Source organism: Xyrauchen texanus, chromosome 22 (genome assembly GCF_025860055.1).
Source record: "Xyrauchen texanus isolate HMW12.3.18 chromosome 22, RBS_HiC_50CHRs, whole genome shotgun sequence".
In the NCBI taxonomy this organism is placed as follows: domain Eukaryota; kingdom Metazoa; phylum Chordata; class Actinopteri; order Cypriniformes; family Catostomidae; genus Xyrauchen; species Xyrauchen texanus.
The window spans coordinates 16,777,512-16,793,405 of NC_068297.1; the positions used below are offsets into that span (position 1 = coordinate 16,777,512).

General features: G+C 40.8%; 1 protein-coding gene across 3 annotated transcripts in view; it reads left to right on the plus strand.

The window, feature by feature from the left end:
* The first annotated feature begins 3,605 nt into the window (after positions 1-3,605).
* The window catches only part of LOC127662143 (potassium voltage-gated channel subfamily H member 1-like), a 66,296-nt gene continuing 54,007 nt past the window's right edge, over positions 3,606-15,894 (plus strand). For 2 of the 3 annotated variants that reach the window (XM_052153182.1, XM_052153185.1), the window contains exons 1-6: positions 3,606-3,726; positions 7,525-7,648; positions 9,009-9,115; positions 9,783-9,911; positions 10,261-10,379; positions 11,363-11,755. In XM_052153182.1, the coding sequence (XP_052009142.1) occupies positions 3,654-3,726; positions 7,525-7,648; positions 9,009-9,115; positions 9,783-9,911; positions 10,261-10,379; positions 11,363-11,755 (945 nt within the window). In that variant the 5' untranslated portion in view covers positions 3,606-3,653. Of the gene's footprint in view, positions 3,727-7,524; positions 7,649-9,008; positions 9,116-9,782; positions 9,912-10,260; positions 10,380-11,362; positions 11,760-14,716; positions 14,747-15,894 lie in introns of all 3 variants that reach the window. The other variant, XM_052153184.1, reaches the window with a different exon arrangement.

The window sequence follows — 15,894 nt, forward strand, 5'->3', positions numbered from 1 at the left end:
CAATGGGAACAGGCTGCGCCAGCATTGACCCTTTCTCTCTTTTTTTTTCTCCCACAAAGTGAAAAAAATGTCAGCTGGGACCATATTTATTCGCATCAGGGAAGGTGCTCTTCCCACAGGGTAAGGTACCGTGGAGACCACGTGGCGAATACATCACATGGGCTTACCAGCTGCATGTGGAAGAAGCCCCGTGGAAGGTCCTACCCGGAGCAGAGAAACTCTACAGCACGGCGACCAGTGGAAGGGAAGGGAGATATGGATTTGCCCTAAGAGAAACTGTACCATGGAAAATACGTCACAAGGGGTTACCTGAGGTGACCAGCACATGTGAAGCACTTACCCCAGTACAGGGCATACTAGCGCACTAGCCCAGCTTCGAATTCCTCCTCTGAATTTGCCTGCCATAGGGCTGAGGAGGAAGGACATCCAGGGTTCACCATCTCGTGGACTTGCATGTGGGAAAAAGTTCACGTCTTCCCCTAAGGGACGAAACCGGCTCAACATGGAGATTATAAAACCTTGCAAAGGTATTGGGTGTTGCCCAGCCCACTGCTCTACAGATGTCTGCTAGAGAGGCGCCATTGGCTAGTGCCCAGGAGGACGCCACACTCCTAGTGGAGTGTGCTCGTAGTCCCAAAGGGGAGGGCATGCCCTGGGACTGGTATGCCAAAGCGATGGCATCCATGATCCAGTGGGCAAGTCCCTGTTTGGAGACAGTGTTCCCTTTATGCTGCCCCCCCAAAACAGACAAATAACTGCTCAGAGCAACTAAAGCTTTGCGTGCGGTCCAAGTAGGTAAGCAAAGCACGCAATAGACACAGCAATGACAAGGCTGGGTCTGCCTTCTCCTGGGGCAGCACTTGCAGGCTCACTAACTGATCCCTTAAAGGGGTCATGGGAACCTTGGGCACATAACCCGGTCGGGGTCTCAAGACCACGTGAGAGTAAACCGGACCTAACTCCAGGCAGGTGTCGCTACCAGAGAACGCTTACAGGTCCCCAACCCTCTTGATGGACGTGAGTGCAGCCAAGAGGGCTGTCTCCAACGAGAGAGCCTTTAAATCAACTGACAACAACTGCTTCTAAGGAACATGAGGATCAGGTTGTGCTTCCCAGAAGACTTCCGTCCACCACGACGTGGTGTGCCACTATAGCAGCCACATACACTTACATGGTGGAGGTGGACAACTGCCCCTCCAGCCTCTCCTGCAGGAAGGAAAGCACCGACCCGACTGGGCATCTCTGGGGGTCTTCACCTTGGGAAGAACAACAACTCGCGAACAAACACTACTTCAAGGCATACAGCTGCCTCGTAGAGGAAGCCCTGGCTTGAGTGATCGTGACTACCACTGTTGGTGGTAGGCCACTTAGGTCTGTTCCTGGTGCCTGAGCACCAGGTCCCTGTTTGCACACAGCAGGTCTCGAGAGTGAGCAAGAATCAGCCAGACGACGAGATAATTGAGGATGCAAACACCCACTTCCCTTAGCGGGGCAAGGGCTGCCTCTGCAACTTCCGTAAAGATGTGAGGCGATAGGGACAGACTGAAGGGGAGGAGCATTTATTGATACGACCGGCCCTTGAAAGCGAACCGCAGAAAGGGCCTGTGCCAAGGTAAAACCAAGACATGGAAGTACGTGTCCTTCAGGTCTACCGCCGAGAACCAATCTTGACGCTGGATGCATGAAAGAATGCGCTTGAGTCAGCATCTTGAACAGAAGTCTGTGCAGGGCGTGGTTCAGCACTCGCAGGTCCAAGATTGGCCGCAACCAACCACCTTTCTTTAGAACGATGAAGAAGGTGTTGTAGAACCCTTTCTTCATCTCGGCTGGAGGCCCCTCTCCGAGGTAAAGCTGATGCTATTGAACATGCTGTTGCGGGTGCTTGGCAAACTGAATCACATAGCCGAGTCGGATGGTCCTGGCCAGCCAGCGCGATGAGTTGGAGAGCACTAGCCACGCCTACAAATTCCGAGCAAGGGGCACCAAGGGGACAATCGTTTTTGAAGCACCTGCAGGTGGGGCCTTGCTGCGGGGCAGAGCAGGAGCTGCCACGGTGAGGAGCCTCACATCCCGAGCTCGTGGCTGTGCTGAGGGAACCATCAAAGCACTTACCTTGCTCCGGATACCCACCATAGGACCGGTCAGTGACAGGGGAGGAGGCTGAGTGTCCTCGCGGCTCGTCACAACCACCTGACCGTGGGTGTGTGTGTGTTGCAGCCGGGTGCGCAAAGGCGGAGAGCCCGCGTTCGTAGAGCCCTGGCTGGGTGTGCTTGATGTATGGCGATCGTGACCACGACCGTAAACACCGAGTGTGTGACCCAGGGAGTGAGGAAACCGCTCTTTTTGTGAAAGCGTGGGTGCTGCAGCCCCTTGGGCATGTGTCGAATCAACACAAAAGGAAAGATTCTCCTCCTGGCCCTCCACCGGGGGATGGAGTGGCCTGTGCACCACCTTGGACCAGCTAAGGACCAGCTTGTACCAGCTACCATGTTCCAAAACATAGCTACTAGCTTGAGCTGGATTTTCCAGACTACGCTCTAGGGGCTTGTTATCTAACTAGCTATATTTATGGAGGCTGTATATTCATGGAGGATAGTTTAGCATTATATTTACCTTTTAGCAATATATTTACCTTTTAGAGGTTAATCCCAACTGGAAAATTCAGCTAAACCTGCTGGTTTTAGCTTAATTGTGCAGTAGGAATGACAGGGCCCATGTTGGATAGAAGTTGTGAAAGTTGTTCCTGTATGCCTTCTTTTGTGGCTGACAACATCTGAAAAAAAAAAATGAAAATGATACTTTTGACTTGTACAATCATCGTTAGCTTACGTTGTTTGGTGATGTTTTTCCTCTGACATGGCACTGAATTTTTTTGCGTTTGTAGTTTTCCTTCCAAATTTAATCAAAGGCTTTTTAAAGTCTACTGCATGAACAGATTTAGCTTTTTTGGTTTATTTGTTTGTCAGTTAGAGTAAGTTGAATGTATATGTAGACGTATTAAATGCATAGCCTACATTTAGAAAAGTCTGGTGATAAATTGCTACAAATTTTGTTATGTTTTTAAATCAAAAGCTACACCACAATCTAATTAATACCTGCTAAACATCTTTAAAAGATCAGAATTACAAACAATTTCAAAGAAGTCTCATAAACATCTGCTTAATGTCTTATTGACATCCAAGACATACTTAATGACATACGTCTTATAGACTTTTTGCTGATAAGCAAACAACGTAAAAACAATACGTCTTCCAGAAAAAAAGACGCCCATCATATAGATGTATTTCACGTGGGTGATGCAGCTACATGCGCTTTCAGTGTTGTTATACACACACACATGCACCGGCAGATGGCGGTCAAAGATCTGAATTAGTATATTTTATTAAGCGTAACACTGTGTAACTAACAAAACAGCGCCATCTATTGATTCACATTGTTTACACGTGCTATTTTTAAATGTGGATCAACAGAAGGCGCTGTTTCGTTCACGGAGCATCAGTGGGGTGGAGATGGGAGAGCGATAGGAGAGCCCCGGGTCCCCACATCACTGGATGCGGCAGCGGCATGTGGATGGGTGCGGACACACCAGAGACGTGTGCGGGTACTTCATGCTGACCGATCCGGATTCAAACGGGAGCGCATGACAGGCCGCGATGGCCGGGGGACGCAGAGGACTAGTGGCCCCACAAAACACATTTTTGGAAAATATTGTCCGACGGTCTAACGGTAAGACGCACCACACGTCCAGAAGACGCATTCACAAACAGCAAGATTATCAGGGCTAGTGTCGCAGATAAAGAAAAAAAAAGTTTTTGGTGTAATTTAGAGACTTATTGCAAACATTTAGATACACATAATTATACTTTTGTGTGGATAACTAGGCAACACAAAGTTAAACCCATATCTTCACGTGTGGAGAAAAATAATCCATCCGAGTAAATTTTCATGACATAAGACATTTTGAAGCAATGACTAGATAAATGAGAAAAGCAAGTTAAATGTGCGCTTTAGTTGTGTAATAGCCTATACGTTTTCCCTTTAATTTGTGTAATTAGCAGTCTGGGACGCTTGATTGTAATAGGATTCCAATATTTTAAATAGTGTATATATTTACATACAGTGAAGCAAGTTCATTATAAATGGTTATAGGTAAATAATAATAATAATAATAAAATATAAAATAAAATAAAAATATATATGATGTTTTTAAAGGGGTAAGATTTTACTAAAGGCTGAGCAGGGGCTGGAAGATTTGGTCACACTTCTGTAGCTTCCAGAATAATTTTCTGTAGGTTACAGAAACACTGAGATTAGGGTGTACTCCAATTGACATCATGTGCTGCTCTTTACCCATTTGAGTTGTTCTCAGACATCCTCCCATCAGCATGTTTTGTGTGAATAGAGAACAACTTCATGCTAAATAAATATTTAATTGTAATTAATATTAAAGACTGCTGAAAGGCTGGGAATTGACTGAGCATCTTCAACGACACTGTCTGTAAACTCAGATTGCGTTCTTGGTCCTGTAAAAGAACACATATTTTCTTAGAAATATTTATCTATCAGGACCAATTCTCTTGTTAGGGAAAAGCATGGACATATGAGCACCTAAACGGTGTATTAGGAATAAGAGACTGGCAGGGGGCACCACCTCTGCCCATCCATTTAAATAAGACCTAAAACCTTTTCCAACAATCATTAAACTATACACTATTAATGGATAGATGTTAATATGACCTGCTCGGTCATGTTATGCTATGATCCTCCTGGAGAAGAACTCAGATATGAATGATTATAATCTGAGCAAGGAGGGAGGAAACTGCCTCTTCCTGTATGGTGTGTGTATGTGTTATTTTAACTCTTTTTCTGTTTTCTTTAACTTCCAGTTTGGACATTATCACATAGACACACAGGTATAAACCTTACTGAGCAGAACACCAGTGTTTTTTTTAAAACTATTCCATCCCTCCATTATCTCTCTCTCTCTCTCTCTCGCTCTCTCGCTCTCTCTCTCTCTCTCTCTCTCTCTCTCTGTCGCTTTCTCTCTCTCTCTCTCTGTCACTTTCTCTTTCCCTCCATCCCTCCCTCCCTCTTTTTCTCTCTCTTCTCTTTATCCTATTCCCTTTCTACATTAACTACTGTTCTATACCAATTTCTGTTAATTTACAAACTTATAGTCTGACTTCTAAAAACATTATATAACGCCCTTGTCCTGTTAGTGGTCTAGCAGTTCTGTTAATATTTACAAACTGCTTAGCATAGTTATGATAAAATAACCATGTAGATTTTGCTCTGTGGTCCTCATTCAGCGCTGACAGCACGTGCTGTAAAATAACAAATGTTGGCATGGAACGTTTTTCCTCCATAGTGCTGCGTGTGAGTCCACGTATGTGTGTGTTTGTTTAATGCACTTTTTAGTGATCGGTGTGATGTGCACTTCCTGTGTTTATGCTCAGTAGAGGACAACTGTGCTCTGTGGCAAAACCACCATCATGCTCTAAAATGAACTTTATATCATAGATATGAGTTATCCTTCACTTCTAATTCTGTTACTGCCCTTTCATTTTCTGTCAGACAGGACGCTTGTTCATCTCACATTTACCCTTCCCAAGCATTAGCAATAGAATGATGAAATGTGTGTTTGTGTGTGTGTTTCTGTCATGTTTGCAGTCAAAAGTAAAAACATTTGCCATTCATGATATTATGTCTGAATGAGGCGAAGGATGTATTTTATGATGTAAAACAATATCAGAGCTCTATTGCTTTGATTATGTTTGATTGATTGCATGTTATTTCTATCATCCAAAATGAAAAACAGAAACATTATGTTTACTGTTTTTATGTTACTGAGAGTTATCTGAAGCATTGATATACTGGAAGAGGCTTTGCTTTCCCTAATTTGTGACTGACTAGATGTTTTTAATTCTCACATATCGGATTACAGGTTGTATAATGTTACCATGAGCTTGCTCAAGCTTTGAGATAGACTTTGTTAAAAGTGCCAATGGCTTACTCAGCAGCTGACAAATCACTGTTGTCATCTAATCAGCTGATAGTCTGCTTAACACGCTAGCAACGACCACACAAACATTGACAGATGTCGCAAGAAAGGTTAAAGCAAGGTGATCGGGGTGGAAAACGCTACAGAGGAATTGTGTATGTCAAGGAGAGGGGGTAAGCCTGGCGCTGAGGGTTTTCAACAAAAAACTCTTGGAAAATGCTCTCAGAAGAGAGTTGGCGGTATGACTTGATTGAATGACAGTCTGACTTCCTGACACTCTAGAATGCCAGAAACAAAGCATGCAAAGGTTCCTGTTGTGCATATGGAGAACAGGGAGACTTTAAAGGAATAAAACACAGCAGTGTGTTTGAATGGTTTATTAAGGTGTTGAGGCACAGACTTCTTGACAGAGAAATTAGTTTTACACAGCCAGACTTTTGACATTTGGTTCACATTGCAGCTTATACTGGCCAAGAACCATCCAATTAAATTCTAAGGGAACATCATGTGCAACCATACTTGCTTTTAGTGACTTTTAGAGGCAGCTAAATCTAAAATCGCATATATATCTGAAAACAGAGAGGAATGTACAGGTGTACTCCAGCATGTCTGGTTTACACTATACAATGTATCTCAAACAAAACTCTAAAGGATGTGATGCCATTAACCTCACAAACTTTGGCAAATCCAACTGCTAGTCCTTTATTGACCGATATGAACATGCATCAGACCATCTGTTGTATGGTCTGCGGATTGTTCGTGGGCATGTCGTCTGTGGCTGAGACCATCTGGTTGCCGAAAGTCTCGTGCGAGTCGCATGCAATGTCCCACAGAAACCTTACACCTAACCCTAACCCTAAACCTAACCTTAACCCTACCCCTAAATCTAACCCTAACCTTAACCTTAGTAACAGTGAAAGAGGCTCTCGTGAGACTTTGGCTCCTGGAAAGTTACGTTCTAGATACAGCCCATTATAACGGGAGGATATGGGCCACTCAAATAGTGTATGCATGAATGTAAAAAGTCGTAGCGCTAACTATGGCAGCTGTAGTCCCGCCTTGCAGTAAAAAGAGCCAATCAGCTGGGTTTTTTTTTTACTCTAGAACAGGTATGTACATTAGCTAGACCAGCTTGAAAATAATGTTTTTGAATGATTTGAGCTAAAGAAGCACAATTTATGATACAGTTTCTGTCAGATTTTATTCCTGATTTGAAATATATTTATTGAATGTAATCGTGACCTACACTTTTAGAGATTTCGATCTTTCCCTATTCAAGTAGATTGGAGTTGTACTTCTTTGACAGGTGGTGTTACCAATATGGCCAGCAAGTGAACTGACTTGCCTTAAAGGGACTTTGTAAATTCTCAGTGTTGTCATATCACGTCAGATCAGTACAATGACAGTGTCCACCCATCCAAACTCATTTGACATTACCATAGCGACAGACCATCAGCTCTTAACCTTGCCCCTGGTTCTTTTCATCTGCTTCCTCCCCATGCCCTCCTGCACTCTCTTCACAGACTCCAACTTTGTGCTGGGGAATGCCCAGATCGTAGACTGGCCCATCGTTTACAGCAATGATGGCTTTTGTAAGCTGTCTGGCTACCATCGCGCTGAGGTCATGCAGAAAAGCAGCACTTGCAGGTATCATACTTTATGAACACATAAAAAAATATTTTCATGTACTTTTTCATATCTCTTGAAAAGAAGAGTGGAAGAATTATACACACTCTGTACAACATCTGCAGCATGAAGAGTGCTATATAGTACTGTATGTGGGGAGTGCAAATTTAGTAAATAAAAGTACATTTTAAATGTACCTCAGGTCATCATGCTTATGTAGCAAAATATTCTGTATTGTACACTGTATGCAATTTTCCTTAATTGCCCATGTGTCTGTTATAACATTGGCTGAATGTCAGCAGTAGAATTGCAATGGTGCATGTATTTTGAAATTAAAAATCTATTCCCTTTATTGTAACTCAACCATATACACAAGTGCAACAGTGGATCTTGGGTGCAGTTCCAAGCAACATAGCAGTCATGACAGTGACTTTGCAGGGATGTGGTTTAGTTGTTGATGCAAGATGCTTCTCTAAGTGTTGATATACAATGTGCACAGCAAGCCTTGTACTTCGGCTTTACACTGATAATGCTAAATACAAGACAAGCTCAGAGTCACAGACACCTCAAAGTGACATTCAAGTATAAAGCCTCTGGAACATGACACTGAACACTCCTCCCTCCCTCTCTCCCTCCCTCCCTTCCTCTCTCTCTTTAATCAAAGCAAATTTGGACTTCAACTTTGAAGAATTGATTAAAAATATAAATTAGATCACCACAAAACTTATATAAAACAAGGTTGTTGCCAAAATTAACTTTTATTGGTGAATTGAGATAAATTACCTGCGATAAATATTTCTTATGAAATACAGTGAAACTACACCTGTCACAAACATGTGAAGACTTATTAAGGGTTTGTAACAAATATATTTGTTTTGGCTGCTTAATGTGTGGAATATTCCACATATGTGTCAACACATGGAGTTCTGGGGGAAAAAGCTTCTGGACAAACTTATGCTAATAAATTTTCCACTAAGGAAAAAGTAGTTAGAAGACATGTCATGACTAATGTTTTCTTTAGAAGCCAGTTTGATTCGATTCAGTCCAAATAACACTTAAATGGCTGTTGTTTTCCATCTGGATCGCTAGTTTGTTTAGTTTTTCATCGCGTCTCGAGACCAGAAACAGAAAACAGGCCAACAGAATCACCATGGCACCGCCCAGTGGTTGCGCAGGAATATATATAAATAAAGTTACCGGCCAACTAGCATTCTATTTGCTAGACAAAGCCAATTTGTGCAAGCATTTGACACTTAGTTTTGGACTCTGGATGTATTACAGAATAGGTGGACCCAATATAACAATTTATGGATTGGCCAGTGAAAAATACTAATCTAAATATTGTCTCTGATTGTAACTTGTATTTATTTTTGTCTGCCAGCTTTATGTATGGAGAGCTCACAGATAAGGACACATGTGAGAAAGTTCGGCTGACTTTCGATAACTATGAGATGAACTCGTTTGAGATCTTGATGTACAAGAAAAACCGTGAGCACCACAGCTGCACAAACACACACACACACACACACACACACACACACACACACACACACACACACACACACACACACACACACACACACACACACACAATTGAGCTGTGAGTATAGACCTTATTCACAATTGCACCATTTTTGATTGGAATAAAACAAGGCTGTGAGGGACAGACTTACCGTCTCTTTAACGACATGCACTGTAAAAAGATATAAAAAAAGCTCCTAGTCCACATCTAATTTTCTCTGTTGTCTGGAGTGTTTTGTCTACTGAAATTTCTTGGAAAGATATCTTTTCAATATTTTGTCAACAGAACATTCCAAAAACACTTTAAACAACCGTATAACCCTTTGAAGAGACTGTAAGTCTATCCCTCAAAGCCTTGTTTTCATTTCAATCAAAAATCAAAGATGGCGCTGCTGTGAATAAGGTCTATCAGGACCAGGAACACAGCAGTCCTGGTGAATACATTTGTTATGCTAATATTTTATTCAATATGCATTAACCTGTTCAACGAATGCAAGACAATTTTTACTTCAGTAGAGAAAGAACTTTTCCATTGACATGTTTGTTATCTGTCAGATTTACACACATTTACACACACACACACAGGTCCATGGAGAATAATGGGGTGTTTAAATGTGTTTTTGTGTCTTCTAAGGAACACCGGTATGGTTCTTTGTGAAAATTGCACCTATAAGAAACGAACAGGAGAAGGTAGTGCTCTTCCTGTGTACATTTAGTGACATCACCGCATTCAAACAGCCAATCGAGGACGACTCCTCCAAAGGTACACGTTGTCCAGAAGAATTAAGTTGTTTATATTACATGTGTGGATGTGATCTCGTGTCATTTATGTGAACAGGGATGTATGTTTGTCTATGTTACTTTTTGAGTCTATGACAAGGCTTCTATGGTCATGGAAAACCTGGAAATATCAGGAGATTTTAAAAAATGTAACCTTCAGGCCTGGAAAAGTAATGGAAACGGAAATTTCTAGGACTATAATGAAAACAAATTTTTGTGCTATACTAGTGGAAAAATCATGAAAATCCATTTGTCAAAGATGTGGGACCCCTGCTTTGAGTGTAATATAAAGCATTTGAGTGTGCATATAATTGTGTGTGATCTGTGTTTAGGCTGGGGGAAGTTTGCTCGTTTGACCAGAGCTCTGACCAGCAGTCGAGGGGTTCTACAGCAACTGCAGCCCACCGTACACAAGGGAGAGAATGTACATAAGCACTCACGGCTTGCAGAGGTTCGTATGTCTCTGTCTCTGTGTGTGCTGGGCTGATAAATTTGTTTTACACCTGTGATTGACTCTGGTGTGTGTCAGAATGCATTTGCATCTATTCATGACACAGATCAAACTAACACTAGGGCAGCTATAATCTCACTCTGTGTGTTTCCCCACAGCATACTCACTGGTTTCTTATGAGTTTTCATGTTTATTTATTGATTTGTTGATTAAGTGGTGTCTATTCTTAAAGGAATAGTTCACCGTAAAATGAAAATTCTGTCATCATTTTATCATTCTCATGTTGATCCAACCCCATATAACTTTTTTTCCTGTTGTGGACCACTAAAGTAGATAAAATAATTTCCCACCATAGCTATAAAATCTAATTCGTGCTTATGCATGTTCAAATGCAGCCCCAGTATTGATGTCAAATAGTGCATTTACATGCACACCAATATGCTGATAACTACCAAAAAATCTGACAACACAAGAAACCGTGTTTACATAAGATTGAAAATGAATGGGTTATTCTCTGCTTTTGAAGTCAAAGTATAAACAGGCATGTACACAACACTTGCTTACGTTGGATAAGCTGAAAAGAATGCCAGTTAAGGTGCTTACATCCAACACAAATTTGGGGTAATGGGTAAAAATCTATGTGCCAATCTGTTTTTCTTAAACTTTTATGAGCATACATAACATCTCCTTTAGTGTTAAATGAAAGAATGAACGGGTTTGAGATGAGGGTGAGTAAATGATGACAGAAATTTAATATGTTATGTCTTCATAAATTTAGCCTTGAATGATTTATCCAAAATCTCCATTAAAAGTCTATTTTAGAGACAATGCTTCATCTGTATCTGTTAAACAGACATGATAAGATGTTTTACAGAGTGATTTTTCTCTGTAAGTAGCTTTACAGGCGAGACGGTCATCGCTCTTCCTATCAACACAGATCAGCACAGAAAAATGACCATTCGCTGCCTTTCTTTCCTCCACAGGTTCTCCAGCTGGGCTCAGAAATCCTCCCCCAGTACAAACAAGAGACGCCCAAGACCCCCCCTCACATCATCCTGCACTACTGTGCCTTTAAGACCACCTGGGACTGGGTTATCCTTATTCTTACCTTCTACACGGCCATCATGGTCCCCTATAATGTCTCGTTTAAGACCAAGCAGAACAATGTCACGTGGCTGGTGGTGGACAGTATTGTGGATGTGATCTTTCTTGTGGATATTGTACTGAATTTCCACACAACTTTCGTGGGCCCGGCCGGGGAAGTGATATCTGACCCAAAACTGATTCGCATGAATTACTTGAAAACCTGGTTTGTGATTGACCTGCTGTCGTGTTTGCCTTATGATGTCATCAACGCCTTTGAAAACGTGGATGAGGTCAGTACAAATGATGTTCAGTACATTTGAAGCTGATGTAAAACGACTAGAAAGTTACGCAAACCTGCGTCAGCACATTCTTTATTAATACACCAAGTTGGTAAATTTCTTGACAACCACTAACAACAGTTACTAAACTACATTATTTAGCAGAGGATTTTCCCCCAATTGCTATCATTAAGAAATGCCTCTATTTATTGATCATTGATATTAACATATTGCTGGTGTCTTTGATGACATTGCTGTTGCCGCTGTTTTATAAAAGGAATAAGCCACCTGAGTCCATGCATAACAGTGATTTTATCGCTTTGGATCTCACCTAAACCACCCCTTCCCTGTGGTATAATCATTATTGCTTTAAAGGAATAGTTCACCCAAAAATGAAAATTCTCCCATAATTTACTCACCCATATGCCATCCCATATGACTTTTGGTCTTCTGCAGAACACAAATAAAGATTTTTTTGAATATCTCGGCCCTGTAGGTCTATAAAATAAATATTTGCAAGTGAATGGTCACCAGAACTTTGAAGCTCCAATAAGCATATAAAGGCAGCATAAAAGTAATACATGTGACTTCCGTGGTTAATTCCATATCTTCTGAAGTGATAGAAAAGGTGTGGGTGAGAAACAGATCAATATTTAGGTCCTTTTTCATTAAATCTCCACTTTCACTTCCACATTCTTAGTGCATGGGGTGGTCAAAGGTGGAGATTTATAGTAAAAAAGGACTTAAATAGTGATCTGTTTCTCACCCACACCTATCATATTGCTTCTGAAGAAATTCATTTAACCACTGGAGCCGTATGGATTACTTTTATGCTGCTGTTATATGCTTTTTGGAGTTTTAAAGATCTGGCCACCATTCACTTGCATTGAATGGTCCTACAGAACTAAAAATCTTCATTTGTGTTCTGCAGAAGAAAGAAAATCATACACATCTGGAATGGTATGAGGGTGAGTAAATAATGAGAGAATTACATGAACTAATCCTTTAACAAACAGTCAGGAAGAGAATATGGACTGAGATGGATCAGGGCAAACAGACATTTTAAGCTTTGAGCAGAGTTCAAAATAGGTTTTGATCAAATCACGGTCAACACCTCTGCATGTTTTCTGTTTAATTTTCAGCAGCTGTGGTTACAAAATTATGACAGAATTATGTTTGTGCTCAGATTTTCCAGTATGCTGAAGTTTATTGCTTGTTTCTCACAATGTTTAAAGGATATATATAATAGGAATTGTTTAAATAAAGCAGCAGACTGAAATAATTTCAAAGACAGGCACTTTACATAAGATTTTAATAAAAAGCAGGATAAAAGAGGATAAGAAGTTTGCAAGTGAACTGAGGGGAATATTTTCAGACTGCAGAGAGAAAGGTGAAATGTTTTGGCTCTAATAATTGTTTTACTTTTTGTTTTATACTTTTTGTTTTAAACCTGGCTAAACGAGTAGGAAGAATTAGTGGTTCAGCTAGCTTTGTTTCAGTGCTGTTCTGTGTTGGGTCTTGTCTGATTTTTAACTGGTCCAGTGAAGGGGTCGGCCAAATTAAAAACGGCACTTAAAATGCCTTTTTCTCCCCAAATTGGAATGCCCAGTATCCAATCTTAAATCCTCATGGTGGCGTAGTGACTCGCCTCAATCCAGGGGATGGAGGACGAATCTCAGTTGCCTCAGTGTTTGAGACCGTCAATCCATGCATCTTATCATGTGGCTGGTTGAGCGCGTTACTGCGGAGACCTAGCGCGTGTGGAGGCTTCACGCTATTCTGTGTGGCATCCACGCACAACTCACCATGCACCACACCGAGAGCGAGAACCACATTATGGTGACCACGAGGAGGTTAACCCAACATGACTTTACCCACCCTAGCAACCGGCCAATTGGTTGCTTAGGAAGCCTGACTGGAATCTCTCAGAACGCCCTGGATTTGAACTTGCTACTCCAAGTGTGGTAGTCAGCGTCTTTACTTGCTGAGCTTCCCAGGCCCCCCTAAAATTCACTTGTTTAATAGTTGCAGTTATATAGCAAACCTGATCTTAGATCACTGCTGAACAGAAAATCTCAGCACAGGAGAGATTGCCAAAGCCAACAGCAATGTGCTTACAAAAACTGGACCACAGCCATTTGACATTTACACAAAATTGTTAACATACAGATATACAAATGGCAAGAACATGCATCTGTGTGTGCGGCATTTTCAGTAACAACAATTTTATGCATTTCATGTCAATTAATATTTAGTTTCAATTAAAGCTCCACTACGTAACTTTTGTCCCTCTAGCGGTTGAAGCGTAGAACTGCAAATTATTGTGGAGGGACATCATTTTGGTAATTACATCAGTCGGGCATCGGCTCTGCTCTTCTTTGTGGATGAATCTAATGGTCGGAGTATCGGTCAAACCATGGTTACAGGAGATCAACTTATTAGAGCGAATGTCACTAACAAAACTCGTCCCCTCCCCTCAAATGTTTTGTAAAAAATAACGAAAGGAAGAAAGACAGATTACCAAAAAATATGTCTTATTAGCAGGTAAGTAGCATCATCTTCCGCTGTTGTTTTGACTTATTGAAAACCATTGTTTCAAATTAAATAATGTTACAAAGTTAGGCAACACTGATATTAGACAACGATTGATAGTCATGTCAGATAAAGTCAAACGGTGTGCACTATTAAAAATTAGCTAGCAGGCAAATAGACTAAGGTAGTAAATGGTTTAAAGACTGGTGTTGTTACCAGCATAATGTAAAAGCATTTCCATTGTTCTTCCTTGAAAATTAAATCAAGCACTGCAGTATTACAATCTATAATAAAATGGCCCATTAGAGTGGCTATCTCTGTCTAACGAACTACTGTGCTAAAAGAGCTTTCTCGCTAACTATCGGTCCAATAATATATATTACCTGTCAAGCTGGAAAAAGCCATCTCTGGGTCGGTTTTAAATTCTTTCAGATCTCGGAGTTATCACCACCTCTGAAAAGCCAATCCGACGTTGTTTCGTGTTTTATTATGGGCAATGTCGCTTTCCCTTTTTGCTTGCAGACTCTTCTCGGTTCAAGGTTTCTTTATTCTGTGATTCCCCAAAGGGTTGCTTTTTGGAATGATCCATGGTTAATGTTGCGAATTTTTTATGGCTACAAGGTTTCAGCTTCAAACTACTACCACACCTATCACCGCACATATACATGCTCTTTAGTAGCTGGACCTACTTTTCATTATTTATGGACATGATGTAAACACACGGTTGACTGAGGGAAGTATGCAATTTCCTGCCAAATCCGTCCTGACAGCTCTAAAATATAAATTATTATTATAGGCTTACCTTAGTGAATTGGGTTAAGGCAAAAACATGGTTTGGAAGATGGATTTTTGGTGTACTTGCTTATTAATGAAATTTTGTTCATTTCTAAGTAAATAATCTTACATAATGTAGCTATAAGATTTTGGGAAACACTTTACAATAAGGTTCTATTCCATTAGTAAATGCATTTGCTATCATCAACAATCATTGATCAATATTTGTAATCTTCGTAAATGTTAGTTAATAATAATACAATTGTTCATTGTTAGTTCATGTTAGTTCATAGGGCATCAACTAATGTTATCAAATACAACTTTTGATTAGAAAAATCAACAAGTTTGATAAATACTGTAAAAGTATTGTTCAATGCTAGTTCATGTTAACTGATGTTGTTAACTAATGTTAACAAATGGAACCTTAATGTAAAGTGTTACCTTATGTAGATTTTGTTGTATGCCCCTAAAGCCCAGACCATAAACATTTACATTTATGCATTTGGCAGACACTTTTATCCAAAGCGACTTACAGTACCCTTATTACAGGGACAATCCCCCCAGAGCCATGCTCAAGGACACAATGGTGGTGGGGATCGAACCAGCAATCTTCTGCTTAACAATTTTGTGGTTTAGCCCACTACACCACCAGCATGGTGTCATAAACAAGACACCATGAACCAACCTGACCCAAACAGTAGCATCTAATTTGCAGGAAAAGCCAGATTCAAACCTGAAATCATGTTTATTTCCTCTCTTAAATCACAGCTATGCATCCGCAATTGAGTTACATAATTATAAAGCGATGTGACATTCTTTTTTTTGTCTGGGTCTATTCATTTATT